Raw genomic sequence first — 27876 nt, 5'->3', positions numbered from 1 at the left:
TAATAAAGCTCAATGTGTGTGTGTGTGTGTGTGTGTGTTGGCGCTCTACAGGCCAGACCGTTTGACATACAGCTACCAAATTTGGTACATGTATACCTTGGAGGTTGGGAATGTGCACCTGGGGTTTCTTTTTTCGAATTTTTAATTAGAATTTTAATTATTAATTAAAAACTAACTTTCCCGCCAAAAAAATCTTCCATTTTTCCCACCGCCAACTTTTCCGCCAAAAAAATCTTCCATTATCCCCAGCGCCAAACGAGAAAGGCTTTAGTTTTTTTTCTCCCAACAGTAATGAGGCTAGGGTTAAAATTTTTCGGCGGATTATTTCAATCGGTTCTGTTTATTTTCTTAATGTTTGATGCATTTAAAATTAAACATTGTTAATGAATCAATCTTTCAGATTCATTCTGAAGTACTTTTTAATTAAAATAAAACAGAATAAAGGAAATTAAAAATTTCTAATCCGCATAGCGTTACCCCAACTGGCGTAGAAAAAATCACGTATTTGCGTTACGTAACCAGCGAAGAAAATTCACGCATGCGCATTCTGTTCTGATGGTTGCCATGACAACGTTATCAATGGATGATTTAAATTAGTTTTGGGTTAGTTGCATGCTTTTGTAAGTAAATTGTATTTATGTTAGTTATATATTTTTTGTATATGCTTATAGTTTTAAGTACATCGTTTTTTAAGTCGTTTTTTTAAAACCTGTTTTCAACCGTTTATTTTAAACGATTCGTTTTATTTTCTTAGTGTTTGATGCATTTAAATTTAAACATTGTTAATGAATCGATCTGCTCATAATGAATCTAAGAAAATTTTGTTGACCAACTCTTGAGATATTACATAAATTAAAAAAGATATTCTTTAGTGCCCATAAAGTTTAAACGCTGAGTGACTCTATTTTCAGTAATCAGATTATAAAAAAATGCTTTGTTTCAGTAAAAAATATTATTATATTAATTGAAGATAAATTCTTTCCACTTTAATTTAAAGCATAAATTCTACTGGTGCTAACAGAAAATGAGAGAGATACATATTACGTTATGACTGAAGGCCTTTATAATATTATGAATGAATTATATGATAATCAAAATTTGAAGTTTTAAAATATTTTGATGAAGAAGCTATTAAAGTAGAAATTGCATAAAATATTTAAATATTAAAATTTTAACGAACATTAAAGATTGGCGAACCGGCTGGTCGCCAAAGGCGGCTAGTCTCTAATAAACTTGCTATGCCAGAAAACTCCTTAAATGGCACTGGCGTACAATAGCTACGAAGTATTCACTTTTGGCGTGAATTTAGCATTTTGATTGAATTCATCGCGTCATTCTTGGCCAGTTATTTGGCGATTAATCCCTGACATGCATAGTATTCAAAAATCGAATTTGTGTTTTAGATACGTTTTTCACAACCGATTGAAACAAAAATTTGATGCTGAACTGCACTTGTAGTCACAAAATCCCGTATCAAATCTGATATATTTAAATCATTGCGTTTTTGAACTATCGCGTTTACGTGTTTCTGAAAGTACAGGCTGACAGACTGTCAAACTATCGTTGGATTTGGCTCAAAATTGATAGCTGTCTAGACTATAGATATTAAATCTGTGTACACAATCTTATCTATCTAATTCTCTTCTTTTTCTAGTTATTTTGCTAACTTATATTCAAACAACCGAACAGACGAACTTTGTTTAAAACAAATTTTACTCAAACTTTCATAGAAATCTGTGAGCTTGGTGATCGTGTACCAAATTTCAATCGTCTAACTCAAAGCGTTTTTAAGTTATCTTTTTCAGAGACAGACAGACGAACGAGCATTTTCCAAAAATGTGTTTTTCGACCTCAGAGAAATCAGAAACGTGATCGTCAAAATCTGGAGTCCGAATTATTTGATGATTACTATACTTTCTATGTACTACTTATACGAGAAAGTAAATACGCTTTGAGTATGAAATATATTTAAAATGATTGTAATAAAATGTATTCTTGAAAAGGGTTGTTGAAATATTTTTAAAAATTAATTAAAATTTTAAAAATATATACGACAAAAAAATTATTATTATTGAAAAGATAATTTTCTAAATTTTAAGGCGATATAAAAATTTTTTTTTTGTCCTGTAATATTTTCGATAATTATCGTGAAAAACGACAACATTTCGTTTTATTTTCAATTAATCAAAACTGTTATTAAAATTTCAAGAAATAATATTCCTAAGATACGTATGCCCACTCTCCAAAATGTATATACCAAGTTTGATATCTCTAAATCAAACAATTCTGGTCTGTAGAGCGCCTACAAAAATTAACGCACATACAGACATATACACAATCATTTTTATTATTAGTCAAGAGGCTATTTACACAACAAAGAATCAAATAATTATTCAGAACAAATGATCTCCAAATAATCAATTAAATTCATGTTTTAAAATTTGTTTTAGAAAAGTCTTTAACACAGAATATTTCAGCCACATTCAATATCTATTTTTTCATTTTAAATATTATGTCATTTGCTGTCACTTAAAGTACATTATTCCGGTAGGTAAAATTATTCTGAATTATCTGAATCCAAATTCTCAATTACAAGGCAAACAGCTTAAAAAAATTCATTGACTTAACGAATATTTAAAACAGCTTTATATCCTTATGCGCTTGCTCGTGAGACTTACTCACGTGCCCGCTTCCAAGGTTGTATTATTTTTTAGTCTACCAAGTGTTTTTTTATTTAATGTCTGTTATGTAATGATAATGCATTACATTGTCCTAAGTTAGAAAAACGAAAGTGATGCTGATAGTTCGGGATGTGGACAAACTGAACAGCGCTTCTAAAGAGGTGAGATAAGAAGCTGGGAATTTTTTAAAAAAAATGAATGAATTAATAAAAAAAACTGCACTTTTTAACAAAGTAGAAGCTTATAATCAAGCTAATTATCAAGCTATTTTATCGAAAAAGAAAGAGAAGATAAAAAGTACAAATAATTTACCGGAGATTACTAGTTTAGCAACTTAATTTGGCAGAAGTGTAAGTGATGTCGCAATTGGTGGTCAAGAGGTATATATGCTCCAGGCGTCAGTCCTGAGAGGTGGGAGTTCATGGAGAAAAAAACCGTAGACTTTTTTATAGAACAATAGAACATTTACGAATCTCGTTTTGCGAAATAATTGCTAAACAAAACATTTTTTTTTCTATAGGGATCCGCATAAAATAGGATAATGTGTACCATTCCGAAAAAAAATTATAATAATGTAATTTTTTTTATAATGCATGGTTTTTTTTAAAAAATATTTTCTCTTATACGTAGCACAGAGAAAGTATAGCAATCGTTAAAAAGTTCGAATTCGAGAATTTGATGAATCTAAACGTTTTAGACCTGCCTGTTCGAAAAACACATTTTTGGAAAATGTCTGTCTGTGACAAAGATAACTCAAAAATGCTTTTAGTTAGACGGTTGAAATTAGATATACGGTATACATACTAAATTTGCAAATTTCTATCAAATTTTGAGTAAATTCTTCTCCAAAGTAGTTCGTCTGTCTGGCTGTTCCAATATAAGTTAACACGATAAATACAAAACGGAAATAGCTAGATAGATAAGATTCGGTACACAGATTTAACATTTATAGTGTATATATCTATCGAAGTTTGAGACAAAACTAACAAGGAGTTGACAGTCTGTCTGCCTGTACTACTAACACGGTAATTCAAAACCGCAATGACTTAAATATATCAACTATGTATATGATTTTTTGATTATAAGTCCATTTTTGTGTCAAATCTTTGTTCTAAATTAACTTTCATTTTTATTCTTCAAATAAAATATTTTCTATCTGAACAAAAAAATACTTTTCTTTTTAATCTTCATAAACGTAATTTAATCTTGGTAAGTTCATATTAATATTAAAGAACACTTTTGCATGTCTGACTCAAAACATCTTTGCGTAAAGCGTTTCGTGCGAAGCAAAAACACTGTGACAGGTACAATAAAGCTACGCCCCAAAAAATGAACAAATTATTAAAGTACTTGTTTCTACGAGGAATAAAGAACTACGTGTCAACCTAATTATTCATTCATTTGAATTAGGGGAAAAAATAATGGCTCTTTTATGTCATAAACTGTATTAAATATTATATAAACTGTCGTCGAGGTAAATATGATGCTGTTATGTTTTATCCAGTCGTTATTGGAAAAGCACTGGAGAGGACGCACATCGTGTGAAAGAGTCAACCTACAATTTCAGAAAATAATACTCTGGAATTACCTAAAAATTACCTAATTAAAATGGACTATGAAATAGGCCGAAGGTGTAAGGAAGGGAATGCTTGCAGAGATCTCGAAACTTCAAACAGTAGACAATGTAATTGCCACAGTTTCTGCGACATTTTAAGCGACAATTCATCCATTCAAGCTGTTTCTCGTCTAGCTAAAGCAGGAACGAAAACTCGAAAATATTTCTGGCTAGTAGCTTTTGTGGTCTGTCTGTGCGGTTGTGCGTACGAAGTAAATAGTTTTCTGTCCATTTTTTTCCAGTATCCAGTCCTCATAGACGTTGAGGTAAGAAACAACGAAATTCTGAAATTTCCTGCTGTTACAGTGTGCAACCTGAATCGAATGAAACAAAGTTACGTTTCATGCGTGAATGCAAAGAAATCATGGTTCGAATGCATGATCGATCAGTATTTCCCTGTATTCCCAAGAAGTAGTATTATCTTAACAGAAAGAAGATTCATGGCATCCATTTCAAAGACACCGACTCGATTTGAGGAAGCATACAAGAAAAAATCACGCAAATTTCTGGACAGTTACGTTAACTTAGACGAAATCGACCGGAAATGTTATGGGTATTCTCTGCATGAATTAGTGAAAAACTGCACCTTCAATTCTGCAATTTGCGTTGCAAGTGACTTTTCTTATTTTCAGAGCAAACAATATGGAAATTGTTTTACTTTCAGCAAGGAAACAGAAGTGAATAAGATAGGTCCAGATTTCGGATTAGAGCTTGATCTGGATGTCCAGCTTCAAACATACATGGATATAACACAAAATGCTGGCCTAAGAATTGTAATCCACGATCCAGACGAGGACCCTAATCCTCTTGAGGATGGTATTAACATTAGTCCTGGTTATGAAACCGAAATATCTTTGACGAAAATATCTTCACAAAGACTCCCAGCTCCCTATAGAGATCGCTGTAAAGTATATAAAGCTACCAATGATAGTTATAATCCTGATGGAAGTCAATTCAATTGTATTAACCAATGTATGCAGAGGACAAACTTTGAAAAATGTGGATGTGTCAATCCTTTCTTATCAACGAATCTAGAAACCAGCCGATGTTATCTGAATAACTCCAGTCAGATGTCCTGTTTAGATGATGTCTTAGAATATTTGGGCAAAAAGGGGCTTCCTTGTGAATGCCCACTGCCTTGCATGAGTTCATCCTATAACCTCAGAATCTCGGCATCTCTTTTACAGACCACAAGCGTAAATTGGAATGGTTCTTCTTTGGATCAAGAAGAAGATCCCGACTGTGATATTTCCAGATTCATGGATATTGATTCTATATATTTTGAAATGTCTTCAGTATCACAAAGAAAAAGAAATTCTGACACAAATGCTGAATTAGAAACGCGGGCCAAATTGAAAGTGTTTTATGGCAGTTTGGATCATAAGATATTTTCTCAAAAAGCCATGTTTGCGGATTCCGAGCTGTTCGGCCATCTAGGAGGACATTTAGGTTTATGGTTAGGACTATCTCTCGTGGCTCTGTTTGAATGTGTTGAATATTTACTGCTTCTATCAAATTTTGTTGTGAAGAGAAAAGTTGTACCCATTAACTGAAATATAGCAGGTATTATTGATTGATTTTTTACACTTGCAGTTATTGTTTAATGTGAATATAAAATTGTCTTTTTTTTCTAATGCTATAATTAATCTTCGTGGAGAAGTTTAGGTTATTTCTCCCGGCTTATTTCTACAACTTATAAATTCCGAATTAAAGTGATGAAAATCAGAATTTTTAGTACAAAAGTAAATATTCAAAAGCAGAGTTTCAGAAATTATAATTCTCAGTTGCTGTCTTTTTGAGAAAGAAATCTCAATCATTTTAATAGTTTTCTCTCTATTTTCAAGACATTAAAATAAAAAAATAAGAAAATAATGTTAAAATAAAATAATATTTGGTTGTTGTTTTTTTAATATGAAAAGAAAAAAAAATAAATTCAAACTTAGAAACGTTTAAGAAAAATTATTTCTAGCATGTGCAGGAACATATATCATTCTATTATAGTTTTTATCACTATCAAGTAAATGAACCTAAGCAGATTAAATCAATAGAAACGTTAAGTAAAATAAATGTTAAGATTTCTTAAATGATTTTCATTACATATCTAAAGTGAGTTTTAGATGGAATAACAGTTTAATGTAATTTACTGACTATTCATAAGATAGATATTTTGATTCTTATGTAGTGTATATTGTCACAATTTGATTCGCTAAATAAAGAAAACACTAATAAAGAAGTAATATAATTATTCTTTTTTTTTAACTCAACAGTTTTAAATACCCAAATATGTATCCTACATATATAAAATTTAATTAACATTTAAGTAATATTTTTTCAACCAAAATCGAATTTCAGTTTGCATTCGAATTTCAAATCTTGATTAGTTTCACCTACACCGCATGAAACCTGCATATAGTGAACTCTAGAATATATTAATAAATTTTATTGGCCTGAATCTAACTAATGAACTAATGTCTCTTTATATTAATAATTTTGTGCAATGATTTTTTTTGCAATTAATATAATCATTTATAATTCCCAGTTGTTGTTTTCCATTATTAGCAGAATATATTCTACGGTATCTCAGCGTTGTTATTCGATATTCTGAATGCCTTTCAATATCATAGGTAGACAAACTTTGAAAAGCCGTAATGGCATCAGTTCACATTAAATATTTTAGTTAAAATGATCCTGTACACAGAAGTATTAAAATCCTAAATTCTTTCTGAAAAAAAAATCAGATTACAAGTTTCGAAATTGGATCATTTTTTTTTATTTTTTTTTTTTTTTTTGCTAATTTATTTTACAAATAAAATTATCTCAAATCCATTCTTTTTATTCCTGATAATAATTTTCAATTTATTACCATTTAAGGGTTCAAAAATATATTTAATTTAAACATTTAAAAAGAGCTTTAAATAAAAAAAAAATGTAATAAGACTTTGCAATTTAAATAAATTAGCTAGTTTATCTTAAGAAACGAAAGAAAAACAAATAAAAAGCTAGTGGTGCCATCTGTTGATTACTTGGGTAATAATTCTATAATTCTCTGGAGAATACTAATTGAACTTTTTTTTTCTCTCTCTTTATTGGTTATCAAATGTGAACTGGAAGCAACAATTATATTTTGGATTTTGAATCTGATATTAAAAATCATATCTAGCATGTGTAGTTTGCAATACAAAATTTAGCGGATTCCAACCCATTGTGCAACAATTTTTTTATTAATCCATTTTTTTTAGCAATTCAAGAAACGAATTATTTTATCTTATATTTTACAAAAACATTTATATTTTTCAAAATATTATTTCCAGACTTGTTGTCTCTGACATAATTACGCTCTATTATCTCTCATATGAATTTACATGTGAATAAATTTACTTTATCTTTTTAAGTGAGTGAGTTAATTATTTTTTTCTGGCTCCTTTATTTATTTATTTTTTCAAAATTAGAAATAAATCCTATCTGCAAGCTGGAAGGTGAAGTTTAAATTCATTTTGTTCGGAATGACGAAGGGACTAAAAAAATATTATGAAAGTCAAACAGTATAAAAAAATAAACAGAAACTGCATTGTTTAACTTTCGATAACAGAAGAAAAATTTAAGATAAATGTTTGTAGAAAAAGAATGAAACAGATTTCAATATCATTGCAACAGTGAAAAGTATTATTGCAAGTACTGTATAGAGAATAAATTATTAAATAAAATATCTTTAAAAAATCTAAATTTCAGGGGGGGGATTGCACAGTAATTGAATTGATATCACCGAAAAGATAATTTTTTTTTTTGAATTTTATAATGGTGTAAAAATAATTTATGTCTGGGATTTTTTTTTTTTTGAATAATACACAAATATTTTGTATAGTTTTAAATCAATTAAGATTTTTGAAAAATATCACACCCAGGAGCAAGATGTATTTCTGCAAAATTTGGTGAAATTATATCAAAAGTCTGCTCTACAAAGCGTGGTACAATATCAAAGTTTACTTTGTGGGGCATCAATTAATGACATTAAATCAAATGTCTGCTCTGCAGAATGTCAACAAAATTACACTTACCCAAAAGTCTGCTTTGTAGATTATCAGAATAGACGCTCATTCTATGTTATTATAAGTAGAAATGTCCAATATCCTTCGTATGTAAGAAAAAAGAAAAAGGCACCAAGTTGATTTTTTTTTTTTTTTTTTTGAAATTTTGCTTATGCAGATTGTAGTTTCTTTTTTTTAGATGTGGTCTTGATAAAAGCTGATAGAATTTGTAGTTCAGCAAAATTTCAGAAAAAAACAAAAATGCATGCAACTTTTCAAAACTATCGAATTAAATCATCTTATCTTATGCGGAAAAAATAAACAGATAATGAAGTCTATGTTTTGTGTGTAAAATTAAATGAATTCTATGGACAAGTATGGACAGTTTGAGTTTTTTTATCTGCTAAAATAATAAAATAATATATTTAAGTTGAATTTTAGATTTCCTTATATTCATTTGTTGAAAATATCATTGCCACTAATGGATTGCCTTACTTGCATAATATTTTCTGGAACAATATTGTTTGTAAATGTTCCGCTTATAAGCTATCAATATATTATATCTGTTAAAGGAATAAAAAAATGTTCTCTTTTAAGACTAGCTGCCTTTAGCGATCAATGGTTACTAAAAAAAATCAATTAAATATAATGTGTAATTTTTTCTTAATAGTTTTCATTGAAAGAGACTTTTATATTTTACATTTTGATAAACATATAACTCGTGCAGTTTTAGAAATCTTACATCATTTTTTTTTCATTTTGCTATGCATTCTTCTAATTTTCTGTCTATAACTTTATGCAATCAGTTATATGACAGGAAAAAGCAGCATTATTTAAAAATGGAAGCACATTAAAAATCATTTCTCTATTTCTTGCATTTAGTGTTAAATTGTAACTGAAATAGAAAAAAATTTCAAAAATATTATTAAAAACTTACCTTATAATGAAACTTGACACAACACGAAAAATTAAGCCACATCTACGTATATTAATAAAAAATAGCAAGCAGTAAATAAATAAATAAATAAAAATAAAAAAAAGAATAAAATACAAATAGCAACAATGAAAACGATTTGAATTTCATTTCCTTTAAAGAAATCGAGTGAGCGCATTTCATTTAATAAAATATATTATTATAAAATACGTTTAAAATATTTTTAATTAGTTAAAAATGGAGAAAAAAATTATACGGTAAAAAATATCATGAAAAAATAAGAGTTAATATCATGAAAAAATAAGAGTTTTAATTTTTTTTTTAACTTTAAGATGATATGAAAATAATTTTTTGATGTACTATTTTCAGAAGTTATCACGGTAAAACGCCAAAATATCTCTTAATGAATCAAAATTTTTGAAAATTGCCATTGCTACTCTTTAAAGTATTTATGTGTTTGGTAGAGTTACAGACACAAAGTTTCATAAATCTACTTTATTGCATTTTGGAATGGTCTTATTCCTATTTACATGGATGGGCAGATAGTTTCTCAAGACAGATTTTGTATATACTTTTAATAAATGTGGACATTAAAAGATGTTTCAAGTAATAATTTAATAAATGTGGTAATTAAAAAGTTTTAAATAATAATTTAATAAAATGCGATAATAAATGGTGGAAAATTTCATAAACGGTTTTAATTAGTTTTCTTGCGAATTCAAATTACCCAATATTATTCTTCTGGTTTGTTATTTTTCGAGTTCTTATCTTCACATACAGGCACAAATCTAACAACAAATTTTGTCGAGATTCGGGAACGTCTGATTCATCAAAATCGGAGGCTCGAATTGTTTAAAAAATAAGTCAACTATCTTTATTTTATTCTTTAACTAAAAATATCTGCTTTCATTTATATCCAAAAAAAAAAAGAAGGGGAAAAAAAGAAAAAAGGAGGAAAGAAAGAAAGAATTTGACTTATGTTGAAAAAAAAAAAAAAAAAAAAGGAAAAGGCACTTTTTTTTTTCTATTTCAGGCTCGTTATAAATCACAGTGCCGGCAAAGATGATTAACGATATTATTATGATTTGGATAAATCCATGCATTGAATGGACTTCAATGAAAACGACACAAATAGAAGTTTATTGACAAATGTTTACATTCAAAAAGCAAAAATCATTCCAATACTCTAGAAAGTGTTTATTTACGAAGCGCGGGAAAATCTCAAGACGCTAAGCAGGGATTCGACACAAATTGTAGTCAGTTTCGTCGCTGTCAGTAACAACGACGATAGCATAACATTTTTACTCAACGAAAGCGCAACAGTAACTCTAGTTTCGACGATTGCAATCAGACTTTTATATATTCTTGGAAGACTCCCAAATATTCTAAAAAATAATAAAAATTTGGCAACCCTAATCTTGAAATGCAAGCCGCCGATAAAAATGTCGTCAAGAATACAAAATATTTTCAATTTACTGAAGTAATTAGGAAGACAGAAGCCAAAAAATATATGAAGCAAGTCAAGAGAGCCAAAAACGTTGGTTGGAAAGATCTTTGAACGGAAGCTGCAAATCCATATGGAAAAAATTTCAAAGCTGCCTTTAGGAAAACAATTCATCCATCTCAACTAACAGTCTTGCACAATATCAATCCAGAAGGAGGACACCAGAAAATAGCTCAGGATATATTAGAACAAATTTTTCCATTCCCAAATTCAACCCCATCTTTAATACATGAAATCACCACCACCCCTAATGATTGCCCTTTCACTGAAAAAGAAATAGCACAGGTCATTGATAATCTCCCTCATGGAAAAGCACCAGGATATGACGGTATCGATAATCTAATTCTAAAAACAATAAACAAAAATTTTCCGACCCACTTCAAAGAATATTTTAATAAATGTCTTTCACTAGAAAAATTCCCGGATCCATTTAAAATAAGCAATATCATCCTATTTAAAAAAACTGGGAGAGACCTTAAACTAGCCACGTCATACAGACCAATAGCTCTCTTACCTACTATAGGAAAAGTTCTAGAAAAATTACTCACACAACGTCTTATTTATTTTCTGGAATCAAATAAACTCATCAACAATAACCAGTTTGGATTCCGTGAAGGAAAATCTATAGATGCTACTCTTAAAAAGCTTGTGGAAAAAATTTATGATGGAAAAAGGGAAAAAAAACAATATTCTGGTACTTTCAGTGGACATCAAAGGGGCATTTGATAATATCCAACACCATTCAATAGTTAAATATCTAGATAAACTCCAATGTCCCCAAAATTTAAGAACATCTTTGAAAACTTGCTACATGCCAGAAAAATAATCCTCAACACACAGGAAGGCTGGGCCATAAGAGAACAGAAGCAAGGCTGCCCCCAAGGATCGTGCAGTGGTCCAGTTCTGTGGAACTTGGTGGCGAACGATCTGTTTAGTAAAATCTGGCCTGCCCATACAACTGCCCAAGCATTCGCCGATGATTTTGTTCTGGTCATTAAAGCCAAAACAAAAGAAAATCTAAGACAAAATACTCAAGAATCAATAGCACAATTCGTATCCTGGGCTGACATTCAATTCGTATCCTGGGCTGACAACAATTCAATTTTCTCAAAATAGCTGGCAAATTCTGCGGAATAACACTTCGACACAGAAAAATTTTGTATAAGACAGTCATTGAAAGGATGCTTGCACACGGAGCAGGAGTTTGGTGCCTCCACCCAACGGTTAGATTAGCAAGAAAGCTCTCTTCCATCCAAAGAGGCTTTCTACTAGTAATTACGGGAGCATACAAGACCACGCCTGCCGCAGCACTTCAGGTTATCCTTGGCATGCCACCACTTCATCTGCAGCTTCAGATGATGGCAAGAATGACTGAACTGTATAGACTTCGTGGAATCGTACATGATATGCCACACATCAGCCCATATGAGTATGAACACAGAGCTACGGGATGGACGTCACATCCTTCCAAACATCTCCAAGCACATCAAATTTCGTTGGAGAACGGTGGATCTCAGAATTTAGTACTCGGGATCTATACCGATGAATCAAAGACCTCAGCAGGAGTTGGGGCTGCATTTTGTGTTGTGCAGGTTGCAGTGACTATACACCAGTGGTCAACCAGCCTATTGAAAGAAAACACGGTCTTCCAAGCAGAATTACTAGCACTCAATAGAGCAGTCAAATACGCAACCTCTCTTCCTACATCAGATCCCATCACAATTTACGTCAACAATAAAGCAAGTATACAAGCCTCAAGTTCACCAAAATTCAGTAGCCAATTAGCAAGAGATACATTCACCCTTCTTCTTGCAAATCCTCACATTAAAATTTCATGGATCAAGGCACATGTAGGTTATGAAGGGAATGAAGCGGCGGACAAACTAGCCAAAACAGCGGCTAATGCTAATCAAGATCGGAATGTAATGAAGCTTCCAAGATGTCATCTGAAGAACATCCTCCAAACCGATATGATGACAAGATGGCAAAAGGAATGGGAAGAAGGCGAAACAGGCCGCTCCACATTCAACATAATACCGAAAGTTTCTCTCTACACGACCAACTGGAACAGAGCGGATGTCCTTTTCTTCACTGGACACGGCCCATTCCTGACATACCTACACAGATTCCACCTGGCCAACTCTCCTTATTGTAGCTGTGGGGAGATAGGATCCCCAATCCACTATGCCACCGAATGCCTACTGACTCTCATGGCACATGAGGAAGCCAGAAACAAGTCTCGAGGAAGAATGGTACAGGAGAGTTGCACCGAATACCCTTTCACGCGGCAAGATCCACTCCATAGTAAACCATATTCATAAATACCAAGACCTCTTCAAGACTACACAATAGCTGAGACCAAAATGCCACTTATCAAAGTCAGCCGAAATTATAACTTCAAAAGTCCCTCAAAAGTGCAGTTCTCACGAAGGAAATCAAAACCACAGGACTCAGAAGGACGTTACAGATTTCTGACTTTTCAGTGATTATTTATATGCTTATACATATCATACAGATGTTCTCAATGTAATTTATCAGTTTTTTCAGTTAGTAATCTCGTTTCCCTGTAAGTTGAACCTATAGTGACCATTTGTTTAAGTATCCCTGTCTCCTCTATTCGGTTATTACGTCACCAAAAAATTAAATACAGTCGTGTAGAATTTGACACCGTTGGGATTCTCTCTGGAGAACCCTGGATGGTCTGTCGTCTCTTTCTTTCTATCAACGATTTCTTTCTTTCTTTCTTTTCTTTTCTTTTTTTTCCTTCCATCTTGTGCTCATCCAACTGGTTAGATAACTTAGTGTTATAGGCACCGGGGGCACAGGATGGCGTTATGTTATGTATATATACGTATCTGTTACATTCATTAGGTTTTCAGAACTTAGTCAAGCTGAAAAATATGCAAAACAAATAAAAATACCATGTTACTGAAAACCATAGAGTTTTCTTCTCTCTCTCTCTTTGAATTTTCCTTTATTAGATGGCTCTGCAATATTCTATTCATGTTTATTTCAGAAATCAAACATAAAAAAAAAATATTGCTTTGGCAAAGATTTCATAATTATTTTAGCATTTTGTTTCAAAATCATTTTTGATTCAGAATAGCTAAACATAGCAAGATAAATCTATTTCAAACAATAAAGCTTATTACAAATTATCAACATAAAAAATTACATCTGTAACAACAACAAAAAAAATGTTACCGCAATTAAAAAGAACAAAACTGGATTTATTTAAAAGAAAATAATATGCATTTTAATAAAAACGATGTAATTAGTTTCGTGCAGACGATAATCAAAACACTGATTTCAACTAATTTTTGACAGAAAAATGTAATATTTATTTGTTATACAGATTTGCATCTTTTGCTATAAGCACATAGTTAGAATCGTTACTAATGCCCTAAAAAATGGAAGAAATTAAACAATTAAACAAACAAAAATTACAGAGAATATATTATTATGGCACAACAAAAACAACATAAAAAAAGGGCAAAAAAGACAAAGATGAAGCAACGCTAGGCAGAGACGGCGATGAGGTAGAGAATACAAACTAGCAATGATTGCAGCACTTGCAGAAATCTTCACATGTTCCCACCTTTGATTTTAGAATACTTATCTTAATTTAGATGCTTAAGGGTGAGACAAAGAGGTTATCAGGATTCAAATCTGTGATTTTTTTAATGAAGTGAAGTTCTGGATAGTAGAGTCTTGGGTAATGAAAAAATGATGATAAAAATGTATGTATGATAAAAATTTAACATATTCAGAAAATTGAAAAGTCATTGAATAATTATTAGAAGTCTTTGATTCAACGATTCAATTAATCGGCTTTTCATAAATTAAATTTTGCTTATATATTTAATTTATGAAAAAAGTTTTTAACCCCCAGTCGCTCAAATGCATTAATCGGATAGGTTTCAGATTAAACAAATTAGATTTTGAAGCGATTGTGCCTTGAATGAACTGATTTTAGTATTTAAATTTATCTCTGAAATTTTAATACTTTATTTATGAATATTTAAGAAAATATGCAAATAAATAAGAATTTTCTGCTTTTGTACTAAATATAGAAAACTTAAAAACCTGGGTTTCTTTCTGAAAGGATTAAAAACATGTTTTCATTAATATGATAAAAATAGTCATTTTTTAAGCTTAAATTATTATCGTCCTTTTCAAATTTTTTTTGTTATTTAACTAATTATTATTAATATTGGTTAAATGGCAATAGTATAGCAATAGTAATGTGCTTAAAACAAAAATTCGATTCTTGGAAAATCAAATTTGCGGTTTCGATCCATTTTTCTCGACCGATCGAAACAAAAATTTGACACAAAATTACAGTTGCTGCCGTGAAATCTCATACCAAACTTGATATATTACTGCGTTTTTCAATTATCGCGTTTACATGTGACTGAAAGCACAGACCGACAGACAGTCAACTCGTAATTGAATTTGACTTAAACTTTGACAGGTGTTTACCTGTAGATATACCGGATTTTATTTATCTAGTTCTTTTCGTTTTGTAATTATCGTGCCAACTTATATTCGAACAGCCGGACAAACGAACTTGTTTTAAATGAATTTTACTCAAAATTTGATCGAAATATGCGAATTTGGTGTAAAGATCACACTCGAAATTTCATCTGTCTAGCTCAAAGCGTTTTTCAGTTTTCAGTTTTCCAGACAAACATATTCCAGAAATGTGTTTTTCGAACTCAAAAAGGTCCAAAACATGGAGACTTGTCAAAATCTCGAGTTCGAATTTTTTTAGGATTACTATACTTTCTCTATACTATATATGCGTGAAAATAATAAAAGCAAAAAGGTTTATCCTGCCATTGCTACTATCTTAATTCAAGTTTTGAATAAAAATGTAGATAACCATGTTATTTTGTTGAATTTGGAATTTTTATTCGGGACTTATCACTGTGAGCTGTCGATAAATCTGATTAGCAGTTAATACGACTTCAAACTAACAATTAATATCCATGCATTGCAGATATTTTCTATTAGTTTTTCATTAATATTGTAAATTGTAATTTTCATAATAATTAAAAATAAGATTTAAATTCCAATGTTTCAGAGAGTTGTTAGCTAACTTCCTTCGTTAAAACTTTTTCTGCGTACTTCGTATTGCAATTTTATTTATTCAGAAGAATTACCTGGTTGAAATGTTATATAAAAATTGAAATGAAATCATCAACCATCAAATCTAATTGGATTTATTAATACTGCTGTCTTAAATGAATACCTAAAAAGACTGGGCTGCTGGTGAAATTATTTTGAGCCAGCAGGAGTGTTTTTCCCAAAACTGTTTCACATACAGTCTAATAAATGTGTTTATCCCATAGAATCCTTGCATAGTATTATCGTACAATAACAACGAAATTTTAATCTTTGGTGCGAATTTAGCATTTTTATTGAATCTATCGTGTCATCCTTGGCGAGTTATTTGGCGATTAATCCCTGGCATGCGATCAATGCTCTCTGAAATTTGAGTTTGTGTTTTAGACTCATTTTCCCCAATCGATTCAAAATAAAATTTGACGTAGAACTGCAGTCATAGACAGAAAATCCCATACCAAATTTACTATATTTAAGTCATTGCGCCTTTGAGTTATCACTTTTATATGTTTCTGAAAGTACAGATTCGACAGACGGCCAATCCCTTGACGGATTTGGATCAAAATTTGCAACTGTCTACATTATGGACGTTAATTCTGTGTATCGAATTCTATCTATCTAGTTCTCTTCCTTTTTGTAGTTATCTTGTTAAATGATATTAGAACAGTAGAACCGACAGACTTCCTCTAATGGATTTTTCACAAAATTTGATAGCAATCTAAAAATTGGTATTAAGACCGTACATTAAGTTCCATCCGCCTAATTCAAAGCGGTTTTGAATTATTTTTGTCACAGACAGACGGACATTTTCCTGAAATGTGTTTTTCGAATTCAAAGAAATCTAAAACGTGGAGATTCGTCAAAATTTCGATTCGAATTTTTTGACGATTACTATACTTTCTCTATACTACGTATACGAGATGGAGAAAATTTATTTTCTCTTATAAATTAAATTAATCTATCTTAGTTTCACCTTGTGTTATTATTGAAAACCTCACCTTAAGATTTGATATTACCAATTTTTCGTTCTAGTTAGAAACCTGATCGAACCAAGCTCAGATGATACATATCAATTTAATTTTGGAATTAATCCGTCTCTTGACAGAGTAGAAAAGACATAAGTTAAATGTTATATATCATGCATACATGCGTTTTTCTTACGTCATTGTGACATCATGCAAGTTGTCTTCTTTAAGTTTTCTTGAATATTATTAGAAACAGATTTATCATAACTCTAAAATACTCAAGCTAAATATCGGCACTCAAACTGCAAAAGATTGTATACTATATGCTATGTAAATAGAATAAACGATCTCCGACAGTTTGAGCAACGATATACTGATAAATCAAAAAATAATCTAGTAAAAGCAGAATTCAAAAAAGAAAAAGAGAAAGTGAAAGAAGAAACGAAAAGAAATGAAATAACAAACGACATTTTTATTCGATTCATATATAAAGGTTTTAAAAAAAAGACATATTTCGTTTCGAGATACGTTGCTCATTTTTTTTATCTGTCTAGAAAAAATTAAAAAAATTCTTTAGCTGATTTGAATATCTAAATATTTCAAATCTTAAAACCGTCACCTCTATTGAAATTTACGTCATCACGCCGTCATGAACATTCCTCTGTAACCGTCTTTCAGCTGTTATCTAACAACCAGAAGAGGAGGGCAGTCTTTTAATGTTTAATAGTGCAAATGACCTTGACATGTCGATTTATTCCAACTTCGAAAATAGCCTATTCTAAATCGCAATCAATAATTCTTTCACTTTGCCGATATATGACATAGATATACCGCTATTAATGATTTTTTAATTAATATTTGAAAGAAAGATATGCAAAAAATTTCAATTCATTTCCACGATTTCATGTTAAAACTTTTTAGTTTCTCATATACAAAGTGTAGAGAAAATATCGTAATTGTCAAAAAATTTGAACTCGAGATTTTAATGAGTCTTCATATTTCATACTTTCCTGAGTTCGACAAATACAATTTTAGAAATTGTCTGTCTGTCTGTAACAAAAATAATTCAAAAACGCTTTGAGCTATACGGATGAAATTTGGCACATGTCTTTACACCAAATTTGTAGACTGCTGAATTTTGAGTTTGACTGCTGACTGTAGAATTTTGTGTAAAATCCATTCAGAAGTCTGTCTGTCCGGTTATTCGAATAAATTAATACCAATACACTCGCACACATTCACGTTCATTAATAGTATAGATATTTACAATCTATTCTTTTCTCAATTTTTGAGAGAAGTAATTATGAACCATGATCAGGTGACGAGGACGATACCTCAACTGACCCCTCCTCTCTAACATTCTGTTTTAAAGATTATTTCTGATCGAATTATATTTTATGTCGTATCAGTCAATAAATGCACTTTTGAAAACTTACAAAACCCGAATTTTTCAATAGTCACCTGTCCTATTATTCATATTCAATAAAATATTCTTATCAAACTATTATTTTAAAGGCAATAAAAGTTTCATTCTTCTGTGACCTAAATTGACAGAGTAACGAAACTTTGATTTTCTTCATTTTAGACCATCATCAATTGCCTAGACGAAGCAGTCCATTGGTTGCTTTTATTTCCCTTAATGGTCTAAAATCGCTCAAAATAGTAATAACTAATAATAATGTGGCGAATTTGAGATGAGCGAGGATAGAACCTGCGACCTTGTGGTCCGCAGCCGAGTAACATGACCACAATACAAAAGCAATTGCTCGGGTAGCGTAGCTGTGAACTGGCTTATAAGCTTTCACCACAATAATAATTAATCTATGATTCGTCGCAGAAACGTTGAATTATTTTTGCTTAACCCTTATCGTGGCAAGATTGCTTTTTTGAAGAAAAGCAAAAAGTTAATAATAGTAATATAAAGTTGTATGTATAATAAATAGTGTAGTAAAAGTTAATAATAATAATATAAAGTTGTATGTATGGTATACTATACAAAATGAACATAAGGGTTAAAACATTAATGTGTTTAGAATATTTTACTGAATATAACTACTAGAGAAAAAAATGTGTAAAATTTCGATGCTATAATTTTTTTTCAACAATACATTTGGACGGATTAAGGTTACATAATCATGTCGCATTTTCTCTGTTTCCCATAAATTAAACTGTCATTTGACACACTACATTATTTATGAACAAAAATATCGTAATGCTATCATTTTAGGGATTTCCGGCATGCATATTTAACACAAGGGTTGAATTTTAATAAATTTGTGATTGTTTTCAATTTTAGTGCACTTACAATACTGAAATTTTAATATTGTAACTGCACTTTTTATTCATTAATTAATTCAAACAACATAATATATAATTTATTATGTTATTTAGAACCTTTTTGAACTGGAAATATATGCCAATCTTTAACAGTTTAAAAGTTATCCATTGAATCATGATTACATAATTCTAGTTTTCAGTTTCAACTACAATATAGTGCTGTATAATCAATTTATAAAGTCAATTAGCCAAAAAAATTACAGAAATCACTATTTCAAAATTTATTTTTGATTCCTTCTTTCATATGGAACGGTGAATTCAACCGAACAATGCTTACAATAGAAGAGTAAAATTTACATAGGCAATTGCAGTTGAAGTACGATTATTAAAAATGTCATTGATTAGTCAGTTTTATTGTTCACATTTTTTTCAAAATTATGTCGCGTTTTGATTATATTTACAGTCTAGTTTTAAAATTCTTCGTTTAAGTAATACAATCAAAAGGTCAAAAAATGATTAAGTGATTAAATTTTGGAATTTACTTTTAGTATATTCTGAAAATCATGTTGAGAGTAGTTATGATGATAAATTATTTGAATATTTTTTTAAATATATATTTATCGCAAATAAAACATGCGATTTTAAATGTGAAAAAAGAACGATTTATCAAATAACAAACAGAAAAATCATTTCAAGTTACGAGTATAGGAAGGAAAAAATTACAAATAACAATAAAATAACATTACAAATAGCAATAAAAATAACAATAAAATAAAATAACCACATACTGAATGTTGTCCCCTGAACTTTTTCATTTATTTCTGCCTTATGACCTTTGTTTTGTTTATCATGCAACAAAGAAAATTTCTTCATTTTAACTGAATGGTCATACAATTATGAATGAACCTACAATTTTACTGCTTACATCTTCAAATTCCATCGATTTAGCCCTTTGTAGTTTTTTTTTATCACATACACATGAATAAGCATACATGATTTCTAATTAAAGCCATCATCGATAATTCATGCATATATTCCGTTTTTTTTAATTATCATGTCCAAATATACAAGCAAAAAGCATAATTTCAGAAGCGGTTCTTCTTTTCAGACTCTTTTCTAAATATATAAATTTCAAAAAAAAAATTTTTTTTGATAATAGTAATTTCTGCACATTTTATATAAATAAAAGATTTTAAAAATTAATTTATTTTATCTGCCTTTTATTAACTAAACTCATTTTTTTTCTTTTGGCTAAATATAGTTCGCCAATTCCAAATTTTATCATTCTACCATTTAGCAAGTTAAAATTTCAATGCATCTTAATAGGATAGTGAAAATGTATTGAAATAATTTGTATAATTTTCCAAGAGAATTTTAGTAAATATTATTATCTAACAACAGCGGGAAAAATCTGATATAAATTCGTCAGTTTTCAATTGATAAATAAGAATACAAAAAAAAATCGTTTGCTTATCTCAATGATCACAAGAAACTGTTGAAAAATCGTTTGATTAATTTTTGATAAATGTCATATAAAAAGGAATATTCTTCATGAATAAGAATAACACTTCTTTTGTCTGTTCTCAGTCATTTTTTAGAAGTAAGTTCATTTTAAGTTTTTCTAAAAAGTATCAGAACTTTGTATTCTAATAAGTAAGTAGCTATAATAAATTTCTAAAAAGCTTGCCAAGTATCGAATCCATCTATGTTCCCATAGAAAATTAAGTAATTGTTTCTTATTTCTGTGCATAAGTTATAATTAATTAAATTAATATGTTACTATTAATTAAAGGTAATTCACCGGTAATCATTCATACTAACCGGTTAATGTGATAGATCACTTTTACTTATTATTATTGATGATAAGGAATTAATCACTTTGCCTTATAATTACTAGTTAAGCAATAACGTATGAATTACTTAGCTAATAAAAAAAACATTTAGTGTAATTTTTTTCATATTTACAAATATGCTGCTGGAACGAAGTTTTGTGTTCGATTTTTCACTTATTTCCAGGTGTGTTCAAACTTTGAATTTTGTATATCTTTAGTGTTAGCTATTTTTATGTTTTTGTAGCTTTTTCTCAATAAATTCGTTGATTTGATTAAATTTTTATTCCATAATGGTGGCTACACCTAATTGTGTTTTTAAAAAAATCATCTTTTAAAAGTTCATTATATTTATAATAATGTATTACATCATAATATAAAGTATGTATCATATTAAAATATAATGTATTATATTAAAGTGGAAAATATTAAAATAAAAATAAATTCAAATTTTTGAAATATTAATAGAATAATGTTTTCAAAAATCGTTTTATTCGATTCATATAAATGAAAATTTCCCATATTTATGCAGAATCTATTTCAGTTAGCAACAAGAAATAAATAAATTAGTGAAGAAAAAATCCTATGAATTATAAAATATTAAGAAAATAACGTTTCGCCAAGTGTAACTGTTCAGTTCTTATCCGTTCCATTACGTTTACTTAATTATCAGCTTAATTAATTATTAAAAATTATTTACTTAATTATTTACTTTACTTAAATAAAAATGATTTACTTAATTAATTATTAAAAAAACTGATCATCTGCTTAAATATAATTGAGTATAAACATGTATGCAATGCCATAAATCTTGATAAAAAAATTCAAAATAAATAAGTAAATAACATTTAAAAACGATTAAAATGTTGATTATGTTATTGAATTGAAATGTGAACTAAATTAACTAAATCAATGAAAGAAAGGTCTCATAATGTAGATCCATAAGGTCCTTAAAATGTCTAAATCCGCCACTCAGTAGAATCTAATAAATGGAACTTTTATTAAAAATGATTTTATTTTTTATTTATATTCTAATCAATTTTAGATCTTTCTTTAAAACTGTAGATAATTACTTTTACATTATTTTTAATCATATGAATTCTGAGTCCACAATCTGTGTGTTATTCTTTGTTCCCATATGTTAGTCAGCTGCTCCGAGTTAATAGTTTCGTTTTGTTTCTAAATAGTATAAATCCTCCCCCTTCATTTCCTTTATTTATGTGCTACTACACTGTAATTGTATTCTTATTGTATTACGATTTCTTTCATTACATGAAAATTTTTTGTCATTCTAAAATTCAAATGTGCAATTAATTATTTAATTTATTATGAAGCGTTTTATTCTTTTTTTATAGTTGCTGATCGATTAAGATGAAAATGCACCTCTTTTGGATTTCCATGATATGCCTCGTTATTGGATTAGCGAATGGATACAAATGCCCCAATTGGATGTTTTGTGATGGCAGTTAGTATTTTTCTGAAACAGATATTTACAACAAGAATAAGTTACTTTTTCTAATCTTTTACATAGTTTAACTTATTCCATGTCTATAAAGAAAGGATTCTGTAATCATCCCCTCCCCCTTCATTTCCTTTATTTATGTGCTACTACACTGAAATTTTGAACAGTTGCACGTTCCCGATGCTAATACAATATTGCCAGTATTTAATTATCTGTTAGTCGATTAATTTTTATTAAATTTTAATTCATCTAATATTGAGTCTGAAAATAGAAATTGATATTAGAACCCCATAATTTTAATAAAAGCCGTCTTCGGCGATTAGCTTTTCGTCTACCATAGTTACAGTATCAATTCAGTCATGTCAACAAGCTTCGCTCTGAATCTGCCTTTTTTTAACATCAAATGAAATAACTATTTTAAATTACACTTGCACAATAAACCATTCTTATTGGCTTGAAGAGTAGAAGTAAATTGGCGAAATCGATTGTTTTGTTGAAGCTGGAAGCTAAGCCAGCCTATCAGTTTTAGGTATCTCGAAGATGAAGAGTGTTGGTGATGTCGATTGTCGATGACATTTAAATGCCATGAGATTTTACAAACTCACTTCGTCATTACAAAATTTTTTATAATTACGACGTTTTTCTCAGTATATTTGCGACAAAATAATCGATCATTCTACAATTTTTAATTCAACAATTTACAGAAAGATTCAAAAGTCCAAAGCAACTTTTTTAAAAAAAAATTAATGATTTATTAACGAATGAAAATATGAAGACATCGTTTGAATACAGAGAGGAATTACATGCAATCATATTTAATATGATTAAGTCAATTTTTTCGCACCTTTAAAATGAAAACATAAATATAGGCTAGCGAGATACGGAGATCCCTCAGAAGACGTTACCCACTTTCGGGAAGCTATATAAAGCTGAGGCGTTTACACGAGTTGATCAATCTCTCTCTGGAATTCTGTTCGAAGAGTAAGCTGCTGATAGCGAAACACTAAGCATTTTTACTGGTACTATTGCTATTATTAAATAATAAAACTGTTATTTGATTGCGTTGAGAATTTCTAAAAGTATTGATTCCTTGTATTGATGTTGGGTGTGCTTTTGTTATTGTGTTTCGTGTTACCTGGAATTCTTAGAGAAAAAGTGTCGTTTTCTATTATATAGTTTGTTGAACTTCATTTACGATATACTTTTGGGACAATCTCTAATAACAGCATATAGTTCTCATTTCCCTCCTTTCTATATCTTCCAATTCTTTCTATCTTCATTCATTTGCGAATTATTGAATTTAAAAAAAGGCGTCGAACTTTTGAAACATCCTGTGCATGTATTATCATTCGATAAGATTTCCTGGAATACTTTTATTAGTTAATACTTTTATATAAAGCTAAAGTAAATATGCATCTCAAAGCAAGTTTTGGTTATTCTACTGTAAAAGGACTTTTGCTTTCAAATATATTTACAGTTGCTTTTAGTTATGATGATTTAAATTTTAACTCATTTTCAGTATGCTGTCCTCGATTTCTCTATGGTGGTTCTTATGAATGCTGCAGGAATGGATACGGTTGCAGATATGGTATTCTCTCCGGTTGCAATCTCGCTCCACAAAAAATACAGGTAAAAGAAGATTCCATTATGGATAGAAATATATTCCCTCTTTCTGAGCCGAAAGATGATTCATCCATTGAAGAATCGTCAGAAGAAGGTATGTATATTCTTCTCATTAAATATAAATGCAATGAAATAAAATAATGTAAAAATTGAGAATATTGGGAAATGTTATGATTTGGAGCTTTACTTTTATTTTTGATTGTCGTCTTTGGAGACCGGTTGGTTCGCCGAAAATATCGGTTGTATTTATTTCAATTAGATCTGTTATGAATAATTACATCTTGTTCATGATTTCTTCAATACTTATTTTAGCATCCAATCATAACAGATATTAACGACATTATTTTCATAGCCTTATATCTATTTTGTTAATTGTGCACTTAGCCTTCCTAAAGGACTCAAATCCCATGACGTCATAACATCACAAAAATTCAATTGTCCCAGTTAACCTTCTCCTAATTGCTTTTCGCAGTAACTTCACTATTTAACTTAATAAACAGAAACATTCTTAACTTTCAACAGTCAAAGATCAGCGCATGGTTAAATATTTAATGAAACAAAAAAAACTGTATGATTTTATTACAATATAGAAAACTATAGAAATTTTTTTTAGAAATTGCCAAAATTTAGAAAAAATTCATAATTAATTAAACTTTTTATAAACACTTTTTTTTTAAATTTTAAATGATGGAAACATCAAATTTTATGTAATAAAATATCTAAAAAGAATTAGAATTTAAAAACAAAATAATTTAGAAAAATTGTGACAATAAAGGTGGCTTACTTTCCAAGAAAGTCTTTTTTTTATATAACGTAAAAATTTTTGTCGGATATATTTGCTCGTTATTAAGAGCATTTAACCACTTTGAGGAATATAATTAATCCTGAACCATGGAACCAAATCAAAATTTAATTTCTCTTTTGCTTGCTAGATTAATCCAACAAATCGAATTTGAGCTTTTTGCAATAATTTATTTCTCAGGTAGTACAGCTTATTGCACAATATTTTACAATATTGAGCGATATATGATATTAATCAATATTCCGCAAAATTATACAATATTTCGAATCTTGATCAATGTCATACAATATTGTACAGTATTTGTGTGTTACTAGGGTTAGCGTGTTTAAAATTTTGTTATAAATATGCTGTTCTGAAAATCATAAATAAATGTTTTGATTTTGAATCTGCTATTTTTTTTAAGCATTCTTTTTGCAAACATGGCTCCTTTTAAGTGAAATTATAATTTTTTTAGTATTCGACTATCAATTATTATTTAATTGAAAATAAAAATTCATCTACAAGCAATTCTATACTTCAAACAATTAAAAGCGCCAGTTTTCGTTCCTTCAAATAAACTTGGAATATTTTTCTTCTTTTAATCCCTTCGCTGATGGAGGAGTCTGGTGGTTATATAATCATTTTCTCAGAATGACTCCCGAATTCATCATAATTAAAAAAAAATATTTAAATTAATATTTTCTTGTTCAAAAGACTGGTTTTGCTCTATGACTCAACATGAAACAAAATTTCATTTGTAGTATGTGATAAAAGTGATGTGCTTTCTATGAAAATCGGTAAAGAGAAGTGGTTATAATTTTCAACAATAGATGGCGCCACACTACTACTTAAGGCATTTTTACCAATTAAAAAAATGTTTTTTTAAACTAAATTGAGCTCCAAATTAATTGTTTTAATAATTTCCAACAATAGATGGCGCCACACTACTATTTAAGGTATTTTTTTACCAATTTAAAAAATGTTTTTTTAAGCTAAATTGAGCTCCAAATTAATTGTTTTTAATTAAACTGAAAGCGTTTGATTTTGAGCGTAAGGTAATTAGCATTGTCTTTTATATAAACTGTAGTTTTTCTAAAAAACCGTTTATACAATAAATGATCTCACATTCGCTCAGTTCAGACTTTCTAATGAGAAGATATTATATCAAAATAATCGAGCTAATACGATACCTGATTTTACACTATATGATTTTTGGTAATGTATTTTTTAAATCTAAATATTATGGAAATCTTATTGATGCTATTTTTATTTACTCGATTCTCCAGAGCGATAGATTTTTATCTTTGTTTGTTGACTTAGATTGTCAATTATTAATTCCCTTTTTTTTGTATAATTAAGATCCATAGAGTTCTAATGTTTTTTGAATTATTGAAATGCAATTTTTACTTCTATGACTCATTTTAAATAATGATGCATTGTCACCTATCATCTATTAAATAATTTGATGAATTAATTTTGATTTTATTTATTTCATTGTTTATTTTTCTATTTAATAATTTCATTAAATTTCAATTACAGTTTTACAGAGGGGATGGCTGAAAGATGTTTTGAAGAAAATTCTGGCAGCCGATATTCCTACTTTCAAAAGAAATTAACATAAAGGATTTCCTATATAATGAAACAAAATATAAATATGCATATTTCAGAATTCAAAAGCAAAATGAATTTTAAAAAATGCAGCAAATACTTTCAAAAATAATTCTCTTAAAATTACAAAAAAAAAAAAAAAAAATGAAATATTTGATTGATCAATAACAAATGTGATCATTGTGTGGAATAAATTTAGTTCTGGAATAATTTCAAATGCCTTGTATGAAATTGAATTAAATAATTATTCAAACTCTGTGTTTCGTCCTATAATAATCTGTCAAATTACATCTTATTTTTAAATTTCAACCTTTTGTAATAATTAAGTTAGCACGCTGAGAATTTGGTTATAAAAATGTTGTCATGAAAAGTGTTAATAAATATTTTTGCATTGAAGCTATTATTTTTGAACTTTTTTTTTAGCAAACATAACTCTTTTTAAATGATACTATAAAATTTCGTTAAATAATCAAAATATTTAAACTAATCACATCTAGCTGCTAATTGGTTTTCAGAATCAATGATAGTTAAAATTTCATTAATCATTTTATGTAACTTGCACTTTATTTTTTAATTTTTTATTTTAATAGACATACCATATTATTACTATTTCATCAAAGAATTAAAAAAAAATATTTACTACATTTTTTTTTTCAAATTCTTTCTACATTTTTGTTATTGTTTACTTTTTCTAGCCGTAACTTATTTTTTGTACATTATTTTATACATTTCATTAATTTTAACTAATGTCATAAAAATCCAATTATATCACAGAAAAGCAGTGTTTAAAAATAGACACAATTTAAAATCATTTGACCACTGACTGATTTTGAAATTAAACCTTCAGTGCAAATAAATAGTAAATATTTTTTTAAAATTAATAAAAGCATATACTAAAACTTATTTACTTTACTAATAACATGTCGCCTTCTGCTACTAGCTGTCTCGATGGAAATATTGCTTATATTTGATTTCTTTTAGATTTTTTAGACTTAATTTCATGTCCATGATTTCGGCAAATTGTCAGACATTAAAGCCATATTATTTTAATTGAATTACGTATAATCTGTTCATTGTGTACCCGAACTTTTCTAATGGAGACCAGTTGCGTGACATCATAACTTTATTAAAAGCGTAAATGTCGTGTTAATCTATCATCTAAAGTTAGCAGTTCTGTAACTACACTTTTTAATTCGCCTGCATATAGATATTAAATAGAAGCCTTCTTTAGTTTTCAACAAAGTAAGAAAATCTAGCTGTCACACATTAATGAAACACTGACAATGATTTGGATTTCATCTATAACAATGAAAATATTATTTTGATATATATTTAAAAATGAATTAAATATAGAGTAAACAATTTCACAGCAACTAAATTGGCATCACTGTAAAAATAATTTTTGGACTTTGAAATGGTGTGAAAATTATTTTTATCATGGACTA

The 27876-nt window shown here is 29.2% G+C and overlaps 2 protein-coding genes across 4 annotated transcripts; both read left to right on the top strand.

Moving 5' to 3' along the window:
* The first annotated feature begins 601 nt into the window (after positions 1-601).
* Positions 602-26772, top strand: LOC129969343 (uncharacterized). Of its 3 annotated transcripts, none has more exons than XM_056083881.1 (4): positions 602-620; positions 22313-22422; positions 23939-24136; positions 26363-26772. In XM_056083881.1, the coding sequence occupies exons 2-4, from the start codon at positions 22329-22331 to the stop codon at positions 26437-26439; spliced, it is 369 nt and encodes a 122-aa protein (XP_055939856.1). In that variant the 5' UTR covers positions 602-620; positions 22313-22328; the 3' UTR covers positions 26440-26772. The 3 variants fall into 3 exon arrangements, with proteins under 3 accessions (XP_055939856.1, XP_055939854.1, XP_055939855.1); XM_056083879.1 differs by lacking the exon at positions 602-620 and adding an exon at positions 20696-20728; XM_056083880.1 differs by lacking the exon at positions 602-620 and adding an exon at positions 20763-20781.
* LOC129968331 (degenerin-like protein asic-1) lies at positions 4290-5940 on the top strand. Its single transcript, XM_056082188.1, has one exon. The coding sequence runs from the start codon at positions 4290-4292 to the stop codon at positions 5847-5849; it is 1560 nt and encodes a 519-aa protein (XP_055938163.1). The 3' UTR covers positions 5850-5940.
* Positions 26773-27876: the final 1104 nt, after the last annotated feature.

Source organism: Argiope bruennichi, chromosome 5, assembly GCF_947563725.1.
Source record: "Argiope bruennichi chromosome 5, qqArgBrue1.1, whole genome shotgun sequence".
NCBI lineage: Eukaryota > Metazoa > Arthropoda > Arachnida > Araneae > Araneidae > Argiope > Argiope bruennichi.
Note: the sequence above shows the minus strand (reverse complement) of the source record. Positions and strands in the feature narration are given on the sequence as shown.